Source organism: Mobula hypostoma, chromosome 11 (genome assembly GCF_963921235.1).
Source record: "Mobula hypostoma chromosome 11, sMobHyp1.1, whole genome shotgun sequence".
Classification (NCBI taxonomy): domain Eukaryota; kingdom Metazoa; phylum Chordata; class Chondrichthyes; order Myliobatiformes; family Myliobatidae; genus Mobula; species Mobula hypostoma.
In genome coordinates this window covers 94,083,378-94,107,653 of record NC_086107.1, presented here as the reverse complement: position 1 = coordinate 94,107,653, position 24,276 = coordinate 94,083,378, and the positions used below count along the sequence as shown (strand labels likewise).

General features: G+C 47.4%; 1 protein-coding gene across 1 annotated transcript in view; it reads left to right on the top strand.

Moving 5' to 3' along the window:
• The first annotated feature begins 3,024 nt into the window (after positions 1-3,024).
• Positions 3,025-24,276, top strand: part of mybpc2a (myosin binding protein Ca) — a 113,622-nt gene continuing 92,370 nt past the window's right edge. The window contains exons 1-4 of the mRNA XM_063062541.1: positions 3,025-3,208; positions 20,349-20,612; positions 20,700-20,726; positions 24,128-24,160. Coding sequence (XP_062918611.1) covers positions 3,187-3,208; positions 20,349-20,612; positions 20,700-20,726; positions 24,128-24,160 — 346 coding nt within the window. The 5' untranslated portion in view covers positions 3,025-3,186. The remainder of the gene's footprint in view (positions 3,209-20,348; positions 20,613-20,699; positions 20,727-24,127; positions 24,161-24,276) is intronic.

Sequence of the window (24,276 nt, the reverse complement as noted above, 5' to 3'; positions counted from 1 at the left end):
CCAGAAAGCCCACATCGTCCAATCACACCCGTGTGACCAAATAACCTACTAACCCGAACATGCCATACAAGCAGAGTCCACTGCCAAGAAGGCCTACCAGTGCCTTTACTTCCTGAGAAAACTAAAGAAATTTGGCCTGTCCCCTAAACCCCCCACTAATTTTTATAGATGCACTGTAGAAAGCATTCTCCCAGGGTGCATCACAACCTGGTATGGAAGTTGTCCTGTCCAAGACCGGAAGAAGCTGCAGAAGATCGTGAACACGGTGCAGCACATCACACAAACCAATCTTCCGTCCTTGGACTCACTTTACACTCCACGCTGTCGGAGCAGTGCTCCCAGGATAATCAAGGACACGACCCACCCAGCCAACACACTTTTTGTCCCTCTTCCCTCCGGGAAAAGGCTCAGGAGCTTGAAGACTTGTATGGCCAGATTTGGGAACAGCTTCTTTCCAACTGTGATAAGACTGCTGAACGGATCCTGACCTGGATCTGGGCCGCACCCTCCAAATATCCGGACCTGCCTCTCAGTTTTTTTGCACTACCTAACTTTCCATTTTTCTATTTTCTATTTATGATTTATAATTTAAATTTTTAATATTTACTATCGATTTGTACTCCAGGGAGCGGGAAGCGCGGAATCAAATATCGCTGTGATGATTGTACGCTCTAGTATCAATTGTTTGGCGACAATAAAGTATAAAGTACGTTTGGAATGTGGGAGGAAAACCGAGCACCCGAAGGAAACCCAGGCGGTCACGGGGAGAACGTACAAACTCCACACAGGCAGAGGTGGGAATTGAACCTGGGTTGCTTGGGCTGTAAGAGCGTTGCACTAACCACCGTGCTACCATGCCCCCCCCGTAGGCTGGGTGAGAAGGAAACTAGAGGTCATAGGCTGAGAGTGGAAGAGGAAATATTTAAGGGGAATCTCCAGGGGCAACATCTGCACTCAGAAGGTGCTGCACTGGGTCCATTGACCATGGGGGTCCTTCTGTCTTGGTGAGTGGCAACGACTGAACCCAAGTGTGGAGGAATGGCAGACTCCCATGTAGAGACGTAAACAAGAGTTTACACAAAACATCAATGGCAGAACTGAGTGACACCATGAGACAAATCAATCTCCACACGAGGGTCCCACATGAGCGCTAGTTGGTAGGCCGCTTTACGTAATCACAGAATGCGGAAAACCCGCGCCAGTCACGATAAACTTGACAAGATTAAACAGAGAACGCAAGGGCTTAACAACTCTAGTTAACAATCAGTAAATGCAGATTCTTTGGAAACCTAGAAGCCCAACACTCTATGGCTCATCACAGAGGCCTGCAGGGTTCATGCCAGGTGAGGATCCTTAATGATGGATGCTGCCTTCTTGAGGGACTGTCTATTGCAGATGTCCTCAAAGGTGGGGAGGCTAGTGTCCGTGGTGGAGCTGACTGAGTTTAGAACCCTCTGCAGCTTTTTCCAATCTTGTGCAGTAGCACCAAGACGGAGATGCAACTAGTGATGATGCACTGCATTTCAAACGGGTTCTAACATTTAACTGTCATTCTTTCTTTGGGGCACTCCTCAGTTTTCGTGCATGTTTGCGAAGAAAAAGAATTTCAGGATGTATATTGTACACATTTCTCTGACATTAAATTGAACCTATTGATCTCTTCATGGCCCATCGTAATTGGAGCAAGTGATTCCCACCCTTGTAAGTGGCAAATGGTTTATTATTGTCACATGTACACAGAGAGTAATTTTGTTTTGTGTACCATCCAGGTAGGTAATCACTACATTGAGGAAGAACAAGGGTAAAGCAATAACACAATGCAGAATATGTTGTTATTCTCTGTATTTCCATCCATCTAGCACACTCTCACTTCCCTTGGTCACCTCCCCCATCACAATTTATCCCATAAGAACATACGATATTGGAGCAGAATTAGGCCATTTGGCCCATCGAGTCTACTCCACCATTTCATCATGGCTGATCTATTTTTCCTCTCAGCCCCAATCTCCTGCCTTCCACCTGTATCTCTTCATGCCCTGACCAATCAAGAATGTATCAACCTCTACCTTAAATACACATAAAGACTTGGCCTCCACAGCAGCCGGTAGTAACGAATTCCACAGACCCATTCTAAAAGGACACCCCTCTATTTTAGGCTGTGTATTAGACACTCCTATGATAGGAATCATCCTTTCCGCATCCACTATCCCAGAGCTCTGACACTTCTCTGCCCCTCCCTCCCTCCTCTTTTTCCGTGCCCCTCCTTCCCACCATCCCCTTCCTCTCTCCTTCCCCTTTTTTCATCTTCACATTTCATTCCAAATTTTCTATTTTCACTCATCCCCTCTTCTCCACCCTTTCATCCTTCCTCCCACCCTCTCTCTCTTCCCCTCACAACTTTCCCTCCATATCTTTCTACTGCCATCTTCTCTCACTCTCATCCTCCCTCCCTCACCCTTTCCTCCCTCCTCAGCCTTCCCCTCCCTCTTTCTCCTTTACCTTCCCTTCCTCCATCTCTCTCTTGTTCCTTCCTCCTCTCTTCTTCTCTCCTTCCTTCCCTCTCACTTCTCTCCTTCCTTCTCCTTCTGTCCCCCATTCTCTCTCACTTTACCCCCTCCCTCTCTCCTTCCATCCCTCCCTCCCTCCTTCCTCCTTCCCTCTCTTTACCTCCCATCTCCCCCTCTCGCTTACCTTCCCCCTCTCTCTCTCTCTCTCATTCCCCTTCTCCTTCCCTCTTACTCCCTGTTGTCTGATCTCCCACATTTTCTCATCTTTCCTCCATCCTTCCCTGTCTCCTTCCCTCCCTCCATTCCTCTCTCCTTCGCCCTCCACCCCGCTCTCTCCCTCCTTCCCTCTTTCTCATATTCCCCTCTCTCCTTTCTCCCAAATCGCGGACTCACCTCCCCGCTTCTTCCTCCCTCCTTCTCTAAAGCCACCTCCCTTTCTTTCCTCCCCTCCCCTCCCCTCCCTGACCCTGTCCCAGTCCCTGACCCAGTCTAGCAGGTTGCTTGGCGCTGATCGCTCCCCGCTGGCCCCTCTCCCGAGAGACGGCCGCCCTGCCCTCTGCCAGCGCCCAGCCGAGGTATCAAGTGTCCGGGAGCCTCTCTCTGGCGGGGAGCACCTTATCTCCCGGCGCCTCAGCGACAGCGCACCGCACAGTGGGAGCGGGACTCTCGGGAGGGACAGATGCCGGAGCCGAAGAAACCAGGTAGGGACTCGCAGCCTCCCTCCTTCACATTAACCGCCGCAGACCAAAGGATCAGTTTATCTCCCATGAACTCTGATTTACACTCACAAATTAAACATTTTTTGGGCGATGCAAGTTCGTTTTTTTTTGTAGCGGGAAAGCAAAATTACTCGAGGATGCCTTTTGCCCGTTTTAAACTCAAAGCACTTGGATTCAGCAGAGAAGCGAGGGGTGAGATTGTAGACTGCATTGGGAGCGCGAATGGGTGGAGGGCGCGTTTGGCGTCGCCTTTTTGACTGGAAGGAGATCCACTGGAGAGTTTTCAGAGGGGTGAATATTGGTGGGGGGTGGAAATGACCCGGCAGAATCGGCGCTGTTTGGGAAAGCGGTTCCCTTGCAAATGCTCTGGAGACAGAAACAGTTCATGTTCCCGATCAGAACTGAGAGAGAAAGGAACAGTTTTCTTTCTCTCCCTCTGTTGTGCCCAGCCCTAAAATATGGTCTTCAACCTGAACAGTTGAATTTCTCCACATATGCTGCCTGACCTGCTGAGTGTTTCTTACATTACCTGATTTTACTTCGAGTTTCCAGCATCTGCGAGTACCTTGATTTTCACGCAGTGCCCCTTTGCACTGCCCCATCTCATAAACCTGGCTGCAAGATAATTTCTGTGTTGCGTTAGTATTTGATGCTGGTCTGTCCTGTGTAAGAAAACAAGGGGTCAAGGAATTCTGCAGGTGCTGGAAATCCTGAGCAACAAACACAAAATGCTGGAGGAAATTGGGAAGTCAAACAGCATCTATAGAGAAGAATAAACAGTTGACATTTTGGGTTGAAACCCTTCATCAGCAAGTTAGGAAGATTTCTAAGTAAGAATATAATTCCAGATTTTTTTTGTGTTAATCTGATGGTGAAATTGGTAAATTGGTTTATTGTTGTCTCATATACCAAGGGACAGTGGAAAACTTGTCTTGTACCATCCATATACACACAGTGGCCTCTTACACCTGTACACCTGCTCGTTAATGCAAATATTTCATTAGCCAATCATGTGGCAGCAACTCAATGCATTAAAGCATGCACTCATGGTCAAGAGGTTCAGTTGTTGTTCAGACCAAACATCAGAATGGGGAAGAAATTTGATCTGAGCGACTTTGACCGTGGAGTGATTGTTGGTGCCAGACGGGGTGGTTTGAGTATCTCATAAACTGCCGATCTCCTGGGATTTTCGTGCACTGCAGTCCCTAACGTTTACAGAGTGGTGTGAAAAACAGAGAAAAAAAATCCAGTAAGAAGCAGTTTTGTGATGAGAGAGGTCAGAGGAGAAAGGCCAGCCTGGTTCAAGCTGGCAGGAAGGCGATAGTAATGGTGGCGTGCAGAAAGCCATCTCTGAATGTACAACAAGTTGAACCTTGAAGTGGATGGGTGACAGCAGCAGAAGACCATGAACATGCTCTCCGTGGAACGGGGCATACATGATTAAGAGGTCACTGAGTGTACTATCCATACAGATCAATTCATTACAAAGGTTGCATTGAGGTCGTACAAGGTCAAACAATGACAATGCAGAATAAAGTGTAACAGCTGTGGAGAAAGTGCAGAGCAGGCAAACAATAAGGGTGCAAGGTCACAACGAGGCACTTTGTGAGGTCAATGTTCCACCTTGTTGTGCTAAGGAGCCATTCCAGAACTCAAAAGGGAACGTTGTGAGGATTGAGCAGAGAGAACTTTTCTTTTAAAGTTAAAGTTTACGCTGTGGGACCCGAGTTTATTCTTGTCCCCAATTGCTGATGAGGCACAAAACTGTCAGGTTGAGGTATTAAGTATCAGCCTTGGCCATGACTAATTCCCCTTCTATAAGGAGTGAAGGTGCTCAGACAGAGCTGCTGAGTAATGTGATGGTGCCCAGCGGTTCTGAAAAGGGGAAAGATAATATCAGTACTTTCAGGAATCGAACCCATCCTCAAGTACCACAGGCTTTCCGTAACCTCAGACCCAAGGACCTTTGCCACCAGTAGGCTGCTTTTATGAGATGTGACCACTGCTGTGATCTATGGTCTTGTATAATGAATAACTGAGACCCAGTCGACCCTCTTTGTAGGTCACAGGACTTCTTGCCACATGAGCCCCGGAAGGCGTGGCGACAACTGCGGGCTGCCCCCAGCAGCGTAGCGTGGGCGTGTTGGTTGTTAATGCAAGTGACACATCTTACTGTGTGTTTCGATGTATGTGTGTGATACAGAAACTGGAATTCTGAATCCCCCACCACCAGACGGTTCCCTAATATGACCTCCCTGTTCCCCTCCGAGGTATGTTTCAACTCAACCGTGTTAACAATGCAGCGGGAAAGGTTTTGCAAGCTCGCTAGGAAACTCGTGCCAATGAGTGACATCACCAGGGAGTTTCTGGAGCCGAGGATGCCCACAGTCTATGGACTCACTTTCAAGGACTCTGTTCTCAGTAGTATCAATCTGCCCATCTGTCCTTATCTGTATACAGTATCTATCTGTCTGTCTCCCTACCTACCTATATACCTACCTATCTACCCTTCCACCACTTATCAATCAATCTATCCACCTACCTACCTAGCAACCTATCTATCTATCTATTTATGTACATTTTTTTTCTATTTGCACTATCTGATTTCTTTTGCACTTTGGTTGTTTATCAGTGTTTTTCACTAATTCTATTGTAGTTCTCTGTTCTACTGTGAATGTCCTGAATGAACCCCAGGGTGGTATATGGTGACATATACATGGGCTGATAACAAAATTACTTTGAATTTAGATGTGGGTTGGTGCCTTTTTGCGGTCGTCATGACGCACCTTGCTCTCAGGCTTATCTTTGGCCTTTGCTGTGGTTATCCCAACCACGGACCTGGATGTCTTTGAGTTTGCCTCTTACTGTAGAAGGGAAATTTTTGGTCACATACAGTATATGCCCAATATCATTTCACCAGCCACGTGGAATGCAACATGCCACATCTTAGCGACTGGCTATAAAAAGTTATTTCATCTTCCCACTTCTTGTTGAACTTTTACCATTTATGGCGTGACCTTTCAATCCTCCTAATAGCTTTCTCAGTCCCACATACTGATCCCATGACACTACGTAGGTGAACAGGGTAACCTTGGGATCCTTGCCAGTATTCACAGTATCACTGGCCCAGTGTGTGCTCATACTTCACCATGTACAAATTGGCTGCTGTGTTTTTCTGTGTTTCAGTAGTTACACGTAGTTCTGGTCGCCCGTTACAGGAAGGATGGGACGGGGGGGGCGGCTGTGCAGAAGGGATTCACTAGGATGCTGCCTAGTCTAGAGAGCATGTGCTGTAAGGAGCGGTTGGACAAACTTGGGTTGTCTTCCCTGGAGTGTTGGGCTGACAGGAGACCTGATGGAGGTTCTCCTGTTAAGATGACGGGAGACCCAGATAGGGTGGAGAGTCAGCAGCACACACACAAAATGCTGGAGGAGCTCAGCAGGCCAGGCAGCATCTATGGAACTGCATAAACAGTTGATGTTTTGGCCCGAGACCCTTCTCCAGGACAGGGAAAGGAAGAAGGAAGACGACAGAATAAAAAGGTGGGGGGTGGGTGGGAGGAAGGAGGATAGCGGGAAGGTGACAGGTGAAGCCAGGTGAGTTGGAAGAGTAAAGGGCTGGAGAGGAAAGAATCTGATAGGAGAGGAAAGTGGACCACAAGAGAAAGGGAAGGAGGAGGTGACAGGCAGTTGAGAAGAGGTAAGAGGCCAGAGAATAGAAGAGGGAGGGGGAGGGAAAATGCACTTATTTCTAATGCATAGTTCAGCAGGTTGCCCCCTTTTTTATTAACCCTAGCCTGGGCACATTAATAGTTCAGCACAATCTAGATGGGCCGAATGGTCTGTGACTTTATGACCCAGCCCTGTGCGTCAAGTACCAGAGAAAACCGATCAGCCCTGTGTCGGAAGGAAATGCCTCGGTTCTCCAATTTTAGTCCGGGGATCCAAAACCCTGCTCCCCTCTCCCCCAGCCTCCCCACCAAGGGGTTAACACGGGCAGCAAGATATCAGAAGGAGCTGGCTGAAAATAACGCCTGGTGTGGAAGGTGTCTTAAAACAGCCTCCCAACTATTTCGAAACCCGTGTGCTGGCGTGTTAGGTTTCCTGGCTGAGGGGTGGTTGCAGATTTCGGCAGGGTCTCATTTCATCTTATTGAGCAGGCTTGAGTCCAACGGGGGGGTGGCGTGGGGGGGGGGTGGTGGGGAGAGGGGAGTGCAAGCAGACTCTGCTTTTCCCTAAAAGGAGTGACCACAGATACCATACCTGCCAGACTACCTGGTGTACTTCATCCAGCAGACCAGCAGTGGTGACCACAATCTGCTCGGTCCTTGGCAAATAGACCAACGAACAAGATTCAGGACAAAACTCTGCACCATGAATAGCATGTTCAACATCTAAATTCCCATCTGTTATGCCTTTCTCCGTTACATGGACAGTTCAAGCACACAGCTCCTCTCCCTCTACACCTGCCTTGCCGTGACCTTAGACACAGGTCACAGTTTTTGGCTGCCCCTCTCCACGTTCCTCTGACAGTCTCAAGGGTGGCTTTTCTTGTCTCTCCCTGTGCAAGTAAACTTTCTGCTTCTCTTTGCTCATCTTTCTGCCGACCGCTTTCTCTCGGTCTCTGTTTCTGTGCCCACCTCCCTGCTGCCCAGTCTTTCCCTTTTCGCCTCTGCCTCTCTTTTTCTCTCCCCTTCTGTCTCCTCCTCTGCCTCTCTCCCATCCTCCTCTGCTTGCCTCTACCCTCAAACCACTGAGTCCTTGAAGCAGAGCCTGTGCAGAGCCACAGAGCCACAGAGCCAGCCCAGCCCGATCAAAATGGTGCAGGGTAGCAATAAAAAGGAGAGTAACCAGAAACACATATAACAGGAGATGTGGAGTCCTCGAAAAATGAGTCCGGTCCATAAACCTTGCCCAAAACCTAAGACTCTGGCAGCACTGAGTGTGTGTGTGTGTGTGTGTGAGAGAGAGAGAGATACACTGGAGACTGGAACTACGCAGAGGTCTAAAAAGAGGAGAAGAGAAGCTGAGACTTGCTGCTGAAGAAAAGCGCACTCGTCGGAAAAACAGCACCAAGACAACAATGGAGGACAGCGCCTTCAAGTGCAGTCGCTGCAGCCGAGACTGTCACTCCCGTGTGGGCCTCTACAGCCACAACAGACGCTGCTCTACCAACACAGACTGAAGCAAGACTTTCCAGGCGCAGATCCATGGTCTCGCGAGACTAACGGATGACGGGGTTGCCACCACCATATACATATATATGTGTGTGTGTGTGTGTGTGTGTGTGTGTGTGTGTGTGTGTGTGTGTGTGTGTGGGGGGGCACGTGGCCAAGTGGTTAAGGCATTGGACTCGTGACCTGAAGGTCGTGAGTTCGAGCCCCAGCCGAGGCAGTGTGTTGTTTCCTTGAGCAAGGCACTTAACCACACATTGCTCTGCGACGACACCGGTGCCAAGCTGTATGGGTCCTAATGCCCTTCCCTTGGACAACATCAGTGGCGTGGAGAGGGGAGACTTGCAGCATGGGCAACTACCGGTCTTCCATACAACCTTGCCCAGGCCTGCGCCCTGGAGAGTGAAGATTTTCCAGGCGCAGATCCATGGTCTCGTAAGACTAATGGATGCCTTTAAATTTTTTATATATATATATATATAGAGAGAGAGAGAGAGAGGGAGAGAGACAGACAGACAGACAGACACACACACACAAAGGCACTGAATGCCTACTCGCCTTTCTTTGTTGATTTCAATCTTGCTTGAAACTTTAATCCGTGTGATCGGCGAGAAGTGGAGTTGATGACCGGCTCGCACCTCGTCTCCAGGGTCCTTGGTGCCTTGCAATCCACTCCAAACCTCACCGAACTCCCTCAGGGGCAGCAGAGTGTCACATTGTTCAATCGGCCCATCAAAATGTAAATCACAGGTTCCAATCCTAGTAGAAACATACTTGAAAGAAATAAAAGAGGTAGTTTCGTGAATTGTTAGATGGTCGTTGCCGTTGGTCGCGTTGTTCTATTTATATGTCTAAGTTTATCTTTATTTCTAAAGGTGAAAAGATTAGCCTGTTTGTTACATGAACCTTGGAACATCAAAACATATGATGAAATGTATTGTCAACAACCAACACAGTCTGAGGTTGTTCTGGGGGCAGCCTGCAAGTTTCGCATCAAAATAGCATGCCTGCAACTTACTAACGCCTTTGGAATGTGGGAGGTAACAGGAGCACCCGGAGGAAACCGACACGGTCACAGGGAAAGCATACAAACTCCTTACAGACGGCTGTGGGAATTGATCTTGGGCCGCTGGTGCTGTATTGGCATTCCGTTATCCATTAAGACTACTGTAGGGATACAGATGCCCTTTCTGTTAGTGGTGCACCTCCCTCAGTAGTTAGCAGTGTAGCAACCTAGGACAGGGGTCCCCAACCTTTTTTGCACCGTGGACCGGTTTAATATTGACAATATTCTTGCGGACTGGCCAACCAGGGGGTGGCAGGGTGATGTCCAAGTAGGGTTAAACTCACCTCAACATGTCTTTTACAGTTAGGGTTGCCAACTTTCTCACTCCCAAATAAGGGACAAAAGTAGCAGTCAAATCCCGGGACACTTGTGTTTACCCCAAGAAAGACTACATGACCATGAAGCCTTGCGTGGGCACCTGTGTGCGCGTGGGTGTACGTGCGCATGTAATGTGCACATGCGCGTACGTGCCGATATTTTCCCCCAACAAATCGATTTTGCCTTCATCTTCCTGACTAGACTGTACATACATTATTTCTACTTTATATAGGCTGTGTATTTATCATATCATTGCGGCTTTCACTATATGTTAGTGTTATTTATTTTCGGTTTTATGTGTTATTTGGTATGATTTGGTAGGTTATTTTTTGGGTCTGGGAACGCTCAAAAATTTTTCCCATATAAATTAATGGTAATTGCTTCTTCGCTTCACGCCATTTGGGCACGAAAGGTTTCATAGGAACGCTCTACCTTAGCGGGGGAAATACGGGACAAGGGCGGTCCCGTATGGGACAGACCAATTGAGCCCAATATACGGGATGTTCCGGCTAATACGGGACAGTTGGCAACCTTATATTCAAGTTCAACAGTGCGTGACAGGGAATGAGGAAAGGTGCAGCTGACTCATATCGTTCCCTCGCGGCCTGGTACCGGTCCGCGGCCTAGGACACTGGCAAAGCCCTCATCAGGGGACTTCATGGTACACCCAGTGAGAGTGCTGCTGTTATTAACACAGTGGCAATATACCGCCGGGGTCACCTGCTCTATCCGGTGCTCCTGGTGCTGTCCCCCCTACTCTCTGATATTTGATGTGGAATGGAGGAAGTATTGTCAAGCTTCTTTGCAGTGTCTGCAATAGGCAGGACTTCCCGGAGGCCAACCATCTTAATTCTACTCCTCATTCCCATTCCGACATGTCAGTCGGGGGGCTCCTCTACTACCACGATGAGGCCACACTCAGCAAGGAGGAGCAGAACCTCGTATTCCATCTGGGTCGCAACCTGATAGCACGAACATCGATTTCTTTAACTTCCAGTAATTTCTCCCCCAGCTCTTTCTTTCATCAATCTGCAGTCTGGCTCCCTGTTCACCCCTTCAACCTCCCTCTGTGCCCCTCCTCCTTCCCCTTCTCCCGGGGTTCACATTCCTATCAGATCTCTTCTTTAGCCCTTTGCCTTTTCTACTTATCACCCCCCAGCTTCTTACTTCATACCCCCTTCCCCCACCCACCCACCTTCCCCTCACCTGGTCTCACCTTTCACCTGCCAGCTGATATTCCTTCCCTTCCCCCCACCATTGTATTCTGGTGTCTTCCTCCTTCCTTTCCAGTCCTGAGGAAGGGTCTCAGCCCAGAACATTGACAGCTTATTCCTCTCCATAGATGCTGCCTGACTCACTGAGTTCCTCCAGCATCTTGTGTTTCTTGCTCTCAGCATCTGCAGAATCTCTTGGTGGTCCTGTTCTGAGTATTGTGCACAAAGAATTCCTTGATCTCTTGTTGGATATTCCAGGCCAGGGAATGTCAGACTGACGGGAGTTAGGAAAATTACGTGTTTAGGTGTGACGTGACGTGTAATACTTCACACTGGACGGGTTTCTGAAGAATCTCTGTCACCTCATGCACATTGGAGTGGTTTTATAAAATTATACAGCTGGGAATCAGGCCCTTCGACCCATTGAGTGAGTATCTGTGTGGAGTTTGCATGCTCTCGCCAAAACTCCATGTGCTTCCCTGGGCTACACACATTTCCTTCCATGGACTGTGCGTAGGTATAATGTGGGGAGAGGTGATGAGAACAGGCCGATGGGGGGGTGGAAGTGAATGAAACAGGATTAGTGTTGATAGGAGTAGGTGAACCCTAACCCTAACCCTAACCCTAACCTACTCCATTCACCTACTCCTATCAACACTAATCCTGTTTCATTCACTTCCACCCCCCCATCGGCCTGTTCTCATCACCTCTCCCCACATTATACCTACGCACAGTCCATGGAAGGAAATGTGTGTAGCCCAAGGAAGCACATGGAGTTTTGGCGAGAGCATGCAAACTCCACACAGACAGCATCTAAGGTTAGGTTTGAAGCTGGGTCACTGGAGCTTTGAGGAAGTTGCTCAGGTCGTGGTGTGGTGGCAGAGCAGATGATAAGTTGCTGGGTGAGTGACTCCGAGCTTGCCCAAACAATCCAGTGACCCGAGTTAACGCCCCACAATGGCTGATGTATTTAACTTTTTTTTATCTCGAACAAAACTGTCATCAAAAACAGTGACCTCAACACCAAGTAGGTTTCCTTGTTAAAACCCCATCCCATTTTCCCATGATCTTCAGTGGAGGAGATCTACCGTCCCTCCCTGGTGTGTCCAGGATGTGGTACCAGCCCTGCCAGAGTGGGCAACATTTCAACATTCTCTGAGGTGTCCTTACTTTGCAAGGTTAGCTCGGGATGTGTAAACAAATCCTAACCTGGATGTGAAATATAGAAGGAAAGATTAGATACTCAATCTAAAGGCTTCATAGCACCTTCCAAGTCTTTCTCAATCACTCTCACCAAGCTATGGCTAGACACATTTCAATCTGTGTTTCGATATGTACAGTACTGTAGAAGAGTCTTAAGCAACCTAGCTTATGTGACTAAGACCTTTGCACGGTACTGTATTTGTCAATGTGGAGTAGACAGCGTGCTTGTAAATCTGGCGGGAGCAAAGGATACTGGGAGTGGTGAGGGTGGAGCATCACGGGAGGGGTGTGGGACAGGTGGCAGAGAAGGAGTGCCGGGGCGGGGTGTGGCACAAGTGCAGACAAACCCAGCCCAGAGACATCAGGCAAGGTTATTTGATTCTGAACAATTGGTTTATTGATCATTACAGAATGTCTTTCTGGTGCTTCCCACTCCCTCCCCTCTCCCTTCCCTCTTTTCCCAATCATAATTCCCCTCTCCCTGCCCCCTTTCCACTCTCAGTCCACGACAGAGACCCAAATCAGAATCAGGTTTATCATCACTCACATATGCCATGAAATTTTGTTTTTTGTGGCAGCAGTACAGAGCAATACATAAATTTACTACAGTACTGTGCAAAAGTCTTAGGCACCCTAAGACGTTTGCACAGTATTGTGTGTGATGAATAAATCTAACTTTTGCAACCGTACTTAAGGACCCCCACCACCCAGGACATGCCCTCTTCTCATCACTACCATCAGGGAGGAGCTACAGGAGCCTGAAGCCACACACTCAACGTTTTAGGATCGACTTCTCCCCCTCCCCGGTCAGATTTCTGAATGGACAACGAACCAACTAACGAACATGACCTCATTACTTTTGCTCTCTTTTTGCATGACTTATTTTAAATGAATATACTTCTACTGTAATTTATAGTTTTTTTAAATGTATTACACTGTACTGCTGAAGCAAACTTCATTTGCTGTGGATACTTCGATTCCAGACAGAGTAGTTCACATTTTTTTCCAGAAATGATACCTTGATCCCAAATTTAAACTTCAAGAGGTTTAACAACCGGGGGTAGCATTCCCTGGGGTCTGGTGGATAAGGAATGATTTGTCGGAGAGTTATATAGCATGGATACAGTTGGACCCTGCGACACTTCTTGTCCATGCCAACCAGCTGCCTTCCTGAGCTAGTCCCACTGGCCTGCATTTGCGATGTAGGACGTAGAACATCACAAAACAGCGTAGGCCCGTTGGCCCATGTTGCCCTACCTTTTGACTTACTCTAGGATCAATCTAAACCTTCCCTCCCACATAGCCCTCCATTTTTCTATCATTTTTTATATCCCTTTAAACTTCTCATATCCATGAAATTTGTTTGAAACCCTCAGGATATGAAGTAGAGCTGACAAGATAGACAGAGAGAAGCAATTTATACTGGTTATTGAGCCTGGACTAGAAATTACGGCATGGTAACATAATGGTTAGCACAATGCCTTACAGTACAGGTGACCAGCGTTCTTTTTCCTGCCACTGCCTACAAGGGGTTTTGTACATTCTCTCTGTGATCACATGGGTTTCCCCAGGTGCTCCGGTTTCCTCCCATATTCTGAAGACGTACCGGTTGGTAGGTTAACTGTAAATTGTCCTGTGATTATGCTACGATTATGGGGGATTGTTGGGGGCGGGGTGTGGCTCAAAAGGCTGGAAGGGCCTATTCCACGCTAGATCTCAATAAATAATAGGTAGGTAGGTAGAAAGACTGATGAATAGATAAATAAATAAAAAATTCTAATTAATAGAGCCAGTCCTTCAGGAGTGCAGATGGAAACCACGTATCCACTATAACCAGGTTGGTAGACGTTAAGTACTCTCTTCCACGAATGGTCAACAGTTAATTGCGAACCTGATGTTGATGGAAGTATTAAGGGATAGAGGCCCACTTGGAATAGAATTAAGGTCTGACAACAAATTTGGCCAGTCTGCAACCAGCTCAGTCCTGACATTAACCAATCTGTAGCCGATCCAATATCAGCCAATCCCAATTTAACCCATTCCACCCCTACCCTGATAACAGCTAATCCAACCATACCATGAGCAGTCCCAACTCAACCATGGCCAATCCCAATACAATCCAACCCAATCAGGACCAATCCCAATTCAATCCAACCCAACCATGGCCAGTCCCAATCCAATCTAACCCAAGCAAGGCCAATCCCAATTCAATCAAGCTTAGCCACGGCCAATCCCAACCTATTCTCACCCATTGACAGCCAATCCCAATCCATTCTCATCCAATAACGGCCAATCATAGCAGACCTGAGCCTGTGGACATGCACTTGCCCTCTGCTGTAAAGGTAACAATTTTAATCATGTTTTTGATCTGTTTGGCAACGAAGAATGGATCCAAAACAAGCCCTCTTCACCCCAATACAGTACTAAGCATGGAGTCACTGCAGTATGCATCCAACCAGAGCCAACCCATTCCCAATGTTATATAGTTGGGTGCTATGTGTCTCACGTTGGGTGATATTAAGGGATATGTAGAAAAGACAGGTAGAAGTGGATTTAGTTCATGAATCAACCATTTTTAAAATTCTATTTTGGTACAGGTTAAAGGGGTTGAACAGTTTTCTTTTGATCTGCCAATTGTTGCCCCTCAAGAGGAACTTGAGGGACAAATTTTTCACAAAGAGGGTGGTACCTATGTGGAATAAGCCACCAGATTGAAGTGGTTAAGGTAGACAGACTAACAACTGGACATGTGCATGGACTGGAAAGGTTTAGAAGGCTATGGGCCAAACATTGGGCTGAAGGGCCTGTTTCACTCTGCATTACCCCACGACTATGGGGGGTAATCCAAGTGATGGGTTCAGATGTGATGGTTGGAATTGGGGCTTGTACGGGTCTGTCGATATCCTTTCGTGGCAAGATTTCTGGAACCCAGTACGTTCATTCCATAAGTGTTTAGGAAAAATTGGCCCGAAACATCGACTGTACCTCTTCCTATAGATGCTGCCTGGCCTGCTGAGTTCACCAGCAATTTTTATGTGTGTTGTAGGAAAAATTTCCTTTCTTTTACAAGATCCCCATCTATTTTATGATCTTTGTGTTTCCCAGATAGAGTCCTAATTATGGAGTACATGGAAGGTCCTCGACTACTAATAAGGCACTTTGCATGCCTTTGTTCTATAATTAAAGCCTTATGGGCCACAGGGCTATCGTTTGCTTCAGTCACATTGCCATCTGGATCAGAAATTTCCAGAATGTTAACTGGATACCGGGAGATGTCTTATTCCAAATGACTTCCCACTTCCACACTTCCTTTCTGCAACTTAACTAATCTGCTGTTGAAGGTTTTTAATAACTGTTTGCAGATCGTGAGGCAGACTGCCAGGCCTGGAGATGTGCTGTGCAAGAGGCAAAGGGTTTCTAGGATGGACTGCCTGAGGGAGATCTGGAATCAGTGGAGTGGTGGGTAAAACCACTGCCTCAAAGCTCCAGAGACTCAGGTTCGATCCTGACCTCAGGCACTGTCTATGTGGCGTTTGCACACTCTCCCCGTGACTGCGTGTGCTCCCCTGGGTGCACCTATATCCCAAAAACGTTGAGGTCATCCATTTGATGGCTGGTTTGTTGAAGAAAATACTAAATACCCAATCAGCTGTGGTACGATACAAGCTCATGTCTCTGGGTGGGCTGACCCACAGGGAAGAACAGCAGATCTCTCCATTGAAGATCATGAGGGAACGGGGTGGGTTTTTACAACAAAGCCTACTCGGCATTGAGGTAATCGTTTTTGATGACTGGTTTGTTAGACTTAAAAAAAAAATTAAATATCAAATCGGCCATGTTGGGATGCGAACCTTGGTTCGGGCAGGCTCAGAGTCACTCGCCCAGCAGCTGAACATCTGAACCACCACCACAAGGGGGCAGAGCAGCTTCCTTACAGAATCCAAAGATCTGGATTTGATCCTGAGCTCAGGCACTGTCCGTGTGGTGTTCGCACGCTCTCCCTGTGACTGCGTGGGCTTCCTCCCACGTTCCAAAGATGCACGTTTCAGGTTCGTAAATTTTCAGGCATGTTACGTTGAAACGTGGCCCAGCACCATCCTCGCTGATTTAATGTGATGCTAACGTTGCATTTCACTGTATGTTCGACGTACATGTGACAAATAAAACTAATCTGATACCAGTCGGTAAATTGCCCCTAGTGCATGGGCGAAGGGTGGAATTGGGGTGATTTGATTGGAATGGGGGAGAATAAAATGGATTAGTGTAAATGGATGTCTGATGGTCAGCACAGGTTCAATGGGCTGAATGGCCTGTTTCTGTGTTGTATGACCCAGTTACTCCAGGAATCTTTAGAAGTCAATTTGACTTGGAAAGGCTGGGGCAGTTTCCCCAAAACAAAGAACTGTGAGGGGTGACCTTACAGACTGGTTATAAACTCAGAAGGGTGAATGATCACAGTCTTTGCCCAGGGTAGAGGTGTCCAAAACTAGAGGGCACGGGTTTAACATGAGAGATTGTGCAGACACAGCAAACCTAGAGCATCACACAAAAACTGCTGGAGCAACGCAGCAGTCAGGCAGTATCTATGGGCTGGAATAGACAATAGACATTTCGAGCTGAGGCTAATCCTGATGAAGGGTCTCAGCCCAAAACGTCAACTGTTTATTTCTCTCCATGGATGCTGCCTGACCTGCCGAGTTCTCCCAGCATTTTGTGCGTGTTTCTCCAGATTTCCAGCACCCACAGAAATCTCTTGTGTTTATTGATTCTGTTTGGCTTGGATCAGAGCGAGACAGAACTTCAGGGTATTTTGTGTTTGGGACTCAAATTTCTCTCTGCTTGAGACAGCATTTATCCCAGGAGGTACCGTTAGCGGCGAAATTCCTGGCCAGGGAGGAGAGCCATTAGCCACTAACAAGTTGTTGCTGCTGTCCCGTGCTCTGGGTAGACAGAGTGAAAAACAATCACGTACTGTACCCAGATTGCTGCCATCTGTTCTTTACTTGGCTCTGCCCTTTGGTTGATGGAGATCTGTGCCTGAAGTAAGGACGCACTTTGCAGATAGAATCCACCAGGGAACGTAAATCATAGGTTCTCGCTCCTCGATAGCTCACAGTTGACAGCCGGACTCCATTTCTGATCCTCGTCTGGGTCACAGCAATATATCCTCAGTGATGGCTGAAACTGACCTGGGCACGAGGTGACTCTAGAGGGAGAGGGGAGGGAGAATGAGGGGGCGGAGAGAGCAGAGGAAGAGAAAGGGAGAGAGTGAGAGGAGGAGGAGGGGTTAGAGGGAGGGGAGGGAAAGAATTAAAGGGGAATGTGAGAGAGAGGGTGGGAGAGGGAGAGCGTGATACTTTAGATTAGATTATGAGAACACTCAGTCCTCTCTTATTATTTAGAAATGCATACATGCATTAAGAAATGATACAATGTTTCTCCAGAGTGATATCACAGAAAACAGGACAGACCAAAGACTAACACTGACAGAACCACATAATTATAACACATAGTTACAGCAGTGCAAAGCAATGCCATAATTTGATGAAGAACAAACCACGGGCATGGTAGATAAAGTCTCAAAAGTCCCCGAGTCGATTGACTCCCGAGTCCCCGATAGCAGGCGGCAAAAGGGAGAAACTCCCTACCATAAACCTCCAGGCACCGTTAACTTGCCGATGCCTTGGAAGCAACTGACCACAGCCGACACTGAGTCCGTCCGTCCGAAAACTTCGAGCTTCCAACCAGCCTCTCCGATATAGCCTCCCAAGCGCCATCCTCTGCCGAGCGCCTTCGAGCGCGCCCCAGCCGCTGAAACACGCAAAGCCGAGGATTTCGGGGCCTTCTGCTCTGGAGATTCCGGTTACCACACAGTAGCAGCGGCAGCAAAGCGGGCATTTCAGAAGTTTTCCAGATGTTCCTCCGTACTCTCACGTCCGTCTCCATCAAATCAGAATTGTGCACAGTCCCCTACTTGACAGATAACGGACATTACCACCGAAGTGGCCGTGCGCGCTGCGTCGCGCCGCCATCTTCTCCTCCCTCCTAATGAGAAGAGGACTGGGGAAGGAGAGGGTGGATGGGGAGAGGAGAGGAAGGGAGTGAAAGGGGAAGGAGAAGGAGGGTGGAGGAGAGAGGGAAGAGTGAAGGAGAAGGAGGATGGGGAGAAGAGAGAGCGAGGGAGAAGGAAGTAGGGTCAGAGTGAGGATGGAGGAGAGAGGGAAGGTGTGGAGTGGGTGAAATTTAGAGGTGAGGGGAGGGCGGGGAGGAGAAAGGGAGAAGGAAACGGGGGGAGAGAGTGAGGATGGAGGAGAGAGGGAGTGCCGGGAGAGGGGGTGGGGAGAGAAAGTGAGAGAGTGAAGGAGGAAGGGGAGGAGAGGGGATGGGTGGTGAGAGGTAAGGGAGACGGTGAAAGGGTAGGGAAAGAAGACAGAAGGGGAGAGAAGGAGGGAGGGAAGAGAGGGAGAGAGTGCAAAATTCAGGACGAAAAAGAGAGAATATGGAGCAGAGAGGGAGGGTGTAGAGAGCAGAGAGATAGGGAGGCAAAGGAGGGTAGGGAGACGAGAGCGAGGGGTGAGACTGCATTCTCCGAATCTGACCAAATCCTTCTGCTGATTCCCTGCTTCCCCAGTAGTGCCCCTCCACCTGTCTTTGTATCGTCTGCGTGTATCATTCCCTGGGATTAGATAGAAAAGATTTGGAATTAGAATTGGAATTAGTTTACAATGTGACTTACACCAAGACGCAGTGAAAAGCTTTTGTTCGTCTGTCACCAAGGCAGATCATTCCACTCGTCAGTTCATCAAAGCAGGTCATTGGAAAACTACAGAGAATACTACACTCACTCACTTTATTAGATACATCTGTACAGCTGATCGTTAATGCAAGTACGAGGGGTGATTGATAAGTTCATGGCCTAAGGTAAAAGGAGTCAATTTTAGAAAACCTGGCACATTTATTTTTCCTACATTTACACACTTAGTCCAGCGGTCGTGGAGCATACGGATCCCTTCTTTGTAGAAGTCGGCGTCTTGGACCTCCAGAAGTGGTCCACAGCAGGGGTGATTGATGAGTTCATGGCCTAAAGTAGAAGCAGATGAGGAGAAACTTCAGACTTTCTATTTTCACTCAGAGTTGAACTGCACGTGTATGTAACGAGAGCTGTATAACTCATCTCCTTCTACCTTAGGCCACGAACTTATCAACCACCCCTGCCGTGGACCACCTGGAGGTCCAAGACGCTCTTGCCCCATGCACATGCAGTTCAACTCTTTGAGTGATAATGCAGAAAGTTTGAATTTAATAACTCATCTTCTTCTACCTTAGGCCACAAACTTATCAATCACCCCTGCTGTGGACCACTTCTACAAAGAAGGGATCGTATGCTCCACGACCGCTGGACTAAGTGTGTACATGTAGGAGGGGACTATGTTGAAAAATAAATGCGCTAGGTTTTCTAAAATTGACTCTTTCTAACTTAGGCCACAAACTTATCAATCACCCCTCGTATCTAATTGGCTAATCATGTGGAAAAACTCAATGCATTAAAGCATGCAGACATGGTCAAGAGGTTCAGTTGTTGCTCAGACCAAACATCAGAGTGGGGAAGAAATTTAGTCTAAGTGACTTTGACTGTGGAATGAATGTTGGTGCCAGATGGGGTGGTTTGAGTATCTCAGAAACTGCTGATCTTCTGAGATTTTTATGCACAACAGTCTCTAGGGTTTACAGAGAATGGTGCAATAAACAAAAAGCATCCAGTGAGTGGTGGTTCTGTGGGCGAAAATGCCTTGTTAATGAGAGAGGTCAGAGTAGAATGGCCAGACTGGTTCAAGCTGTCAAGAAGCTAACGGTAACGATGTGTTACAACTGCAGTGTGCAGAAGAGTATCTCTGAATGCATAACATGTTGAAGCTTGCAGTGAATAGGCTACAGCACCAACAGACCAACTGGATTCCACTCCTGTACCTAATAAAGTGGCCACTGTGTGTCGTGTTACAGCTGAAATGCAGCTAGATTGCGAGATCAAGGGTTCACCTTTAGTATATGATGCTGCTGTCTTGCTTTGCTCTCTTCCCGCTCACGCCTCCTCTCCGTCGCTTCCCACACTGGTGAGACTTCTGACTTTTCCTTCTCCCCCCAACCAGCTGGCTTCACTAAGAAGCCCCAGAGCCAGACGGGGGCACCCGGAGGGAAAGCGGAGTTTGTGGCCGAGGTGGACAAGCCCAACGTGAAGGTGAAATGGCAGAAGGGCGGGAAGGACCTCGTAGCCGGCCCCAAGTACACCATCAAGGTCGAGGGCAAGAAGCACACGCTGGTCATCAACGACCTGAACAAACAGGATGACTCGGTCTACATGGCGGTGTTGGGCACTGCCAAGGAGAAATTTGAGCTGCAAGTGAAGGAACCTGGTTTGTAAACATTCTGGTTTGAGCCTCTGCCTTGGATTGACCAGAGGAAAGTATTATCTGTTCATTAATCATGTTTTTCCATTGCAGCGAAGACCAAGCCTGTAGCAGCCCCTGGTAAGACCTTTGCTCTGCTTGCCTTTCTTTTCCTACTGAAACACAACACTTCATGATTTTGAGAAAGCTTTGGATACCAGATTTTGCAAGACTGGTTGATTCTCATCTTTGGGAATAGTTGGAAACAAATTGGAATTGGGATGTACTGAGAAATAGTGAAGAGATTTGTTTGTACACCATCCTGTCAGATCAGTCCTTACGTAAGTACATCGAGACAGTAGAAAGGAGGACAGAATATATTGTTACAGAGAAAGTGCTGAGCAGGCAGACAAGTAAACACAATTGTCCTGGTGAAGGGTCTAGGCTCGAAACGTCGACTCTTTGTTCCTTTTCATAGATGTTGCCTGACCAGTATTTTGTGTGTGTCACTCTAGACCCGGGGTTCCCAACTTTTTAATGCCATGGACCAACACCATTTAGCAAGGGGTCCGTGACGCTAGGTTGGGAACCCCAGCTCTAGACCAATACAGGTAGATTGGGAAATGAAGAGTTTATTTTTTAGTGTGTGAAAGATCCATTCAAGAGGCAGATAGCAGTAGAAAAGAAGCTGTACTTGAGCCAGATGGCACATGTTCACAAGCTTTTATCTCTTCCACACAATAGAGGTGAGGGGAACGGGAGGGGTCCTTGAATATGTTGGGTTGCTTTGTCGAGGCAATGGGAAGTGTTTTGCAGATGATGCTAAATCTAGGGAGATCTGTGCCTCTGATTACTCAGTCATTGTGTATGTTCAGTGTTGGTGTGGCCATAACATTGGCTATGGTGACATGGTGGAATGTTCTGGCCAGTGGGCAGAAGATAGCCAAGATCTCATTCAATGGCAGAGCATGATGATGAGATATTACCTGCACATAATTGCCTATATTCTTATGCAAATGGGACACCACCAAGAAGGATCCTTCACAATTCCCAATGTCTCTGTCTCTGCTATGAGGAGTTGGTCTTCTGAATCACACAGACCTCAACTGTGTTCAACAGGGTTATTGATTGTTAGATCAACTAACAGAATCCCACAAGGAAAGCTGACCCAAAGACATCCTAGGATTATTCGAGAACAGTTTGACCTTAACATGGCTTAAAAAAAAGTTAATGGCAAAAGTATTGGGACTTTAATTGGTCTATTATTGTCACATACCGAGGTACAGTGAAAACAGTATTACATGACATCCATACAGACCACTTCATTACAACAATACATTGAGGTAGTACGAGGGAAAAGTAATGCCGAAGAAAGTTTTAGTTAGAGAGAAAGTTCTTGTAGGTAGACAAGGTAGATTGTAAGATCAAGAGTCTATTTTATTGTACTAGGGAACTATTCTATAGTCTTATATCAGTGGAATACAAGTTGTCCTTGAACCTGATCGATTGCGTTTTACCACGTCCTGGTTAGGCCTGAAGTCAGGCACCTTCGGGGCTTGTCCGGCCCCTGTGGACGCGAAATCTCGCCGGTGTTGCGTACTGAAGCGCAGCGGGTGCCGGAACATGGAAGACGGCGAGAGTGGCTGTAGGAGGGCTCTGCACTCGGTAATCAATTTGCCGATTCTTGAATTAAAGAACCGGAAATAAAAAGCAACGCTTCAGACTGACCGTAACATCAAAGTAGCGACTGCGATCTCCCCTGTCCCTGTGGAAGGAGTGAACAGTTAGTTTTTGATGGACTGTCAACCATGGTCTCTCTTTGGAGACTTTGGTGTTGCTTGCATGCTGGGTGGTGGGAATGATGATGCTTTATGCTAGAAGGGGGGTGGGTGGAGTTGGGAGGGTTGAAGCTACTTGCTGCTGTTTGTACGTGGGAGGAGGGGGCAGGGGGCTTGGGGGCTCTTATGTTTTCTCTGGCGTTAACTCTTGGGTTTTTTCTTCTGTTTTGAGGATGTCTGCAAAGAGTAAGAATTTCAGGTTGTATATAGTATACATTCTCTGATATTAAATGGATCTATTGAACTTGAGTAAGAGTTCGGCACGGACCAGAAGGGCGCAGATGGCCTGTTTCCGTGCTGTAATTGTTATATGGTTATATATATTGATGTTACATACTTTCAGGCTTTTGTATCTTCTGCCTGAGGGATGGGTGTGGAGAAGAGAGAGTAGCCAAGGTGGGTGGTATCTTTGATTATGTTAGCTGCTTAAGGTTTTTAAGGTCATGGTAATTCTAAGGATATTTAAAAGACAGAAGAGAGAAAGTTGCTTTGAAATTTCTCACCAAATCTCTCTAGAAATATTAACCAGATCTTTGGAATGGAAGACTACGATAACAGTTTGAGTCCTGAAGGCTTGTCAATTGAACATATGTTATGTCAATGCAGACAAGATGACTGAACACGGGGGACGTGCGTCAGTTATCCAGATGGATGGCATGGGTATTTTCCCTGAGTAGCTGCTTATTGCCTAGGGCAGTGTCGATGGATTCTTCCCACAAGGTTTCCCCTGTGGACATTTGGGACTGGAGTGTGGTCTCTGTGTGAATCCTGTCCCCTCCTGATCAATCACTGGGGTGTATTGGTGGGGGGGAAGCTAGAGAGGCGGGACATTGTGTAATGGCAGCAATCGTCATGAATGCGCTACCATTCAGAGTTGACAGTCACTCCTGACTTTTGGAGTATGGTAACACACACAAAATGCCGCAGCATCTATTGAAATGAATAAAGAATTGATGTTTCAGACTGGTACCCTTCATCAGGACTGGAAAGGAAGGTGGACAGAAGACAGAATAAAAAGGTGGGGGGGGGAGGAGAACTGACAGGTGATAACTGAGACCAGGTGAGGGGGAAGGTGGATGGGTGGGGGAAGGGTGCTGTAATGGGAAGCTGGGAGGTGATAGGTGGAAGAGGTAAAGGGCTGAAGAAGAAAGAATCTGATAGGACAGGAGAGTAGACATGGGGAGAAGGGGAAGGAGGTGATGGGTAGTGGAGGAGAAGAGAAGTAGCAAGAGGGACTCCAGAATGGTGAATAGAAAAGAGAGAAGGGGGAAGGGGGAGCACTTACCAGAAGTTAGAGAAATCGATAAACATGCCATCAGGTTGGAGGCTGCCCGGGCGGGATATGGGACGTTGCTCCTCCAACCTGAGGAAGGCCTCATCGTGGCAATGGACCAGCATGTCGGAATGGGAATGGGGATTGGAATTAAAATGGCTGACTACCGGGAAGTCCTGCTTGTTGTGGATGGAGCAAAGGTGCATGCTTTCTTGGGATGCTTCTGGATTGTGACTGGGTAGTCAGTCCCAGAGAAAAATAAAATATTGCTAAACTAGTTGGAACAAAGATACTTTATAATTCCGTTAATTTCCCCTTCTAAATTCAACAGATGAAACCTTTTCCCTTTCTGGATGTAAGAAATTGTCTTTGATGTTTCTTGAATGTTCATTAATTATTGACTGTATTTAACACTTTCCTTTGTTTTAAAGCTGCAGAAGAGTCCACTGAACTCCCTGAAGATGGTAAGCATTTGGATTCATTTTTCTCCATTGATTACAAGACTAGAGAATCGTGCAGCGGGGGTTGGGGGGCAATCTACCCATCATTTCCATGTCAGCCCTTCAAAACATCTCCACTT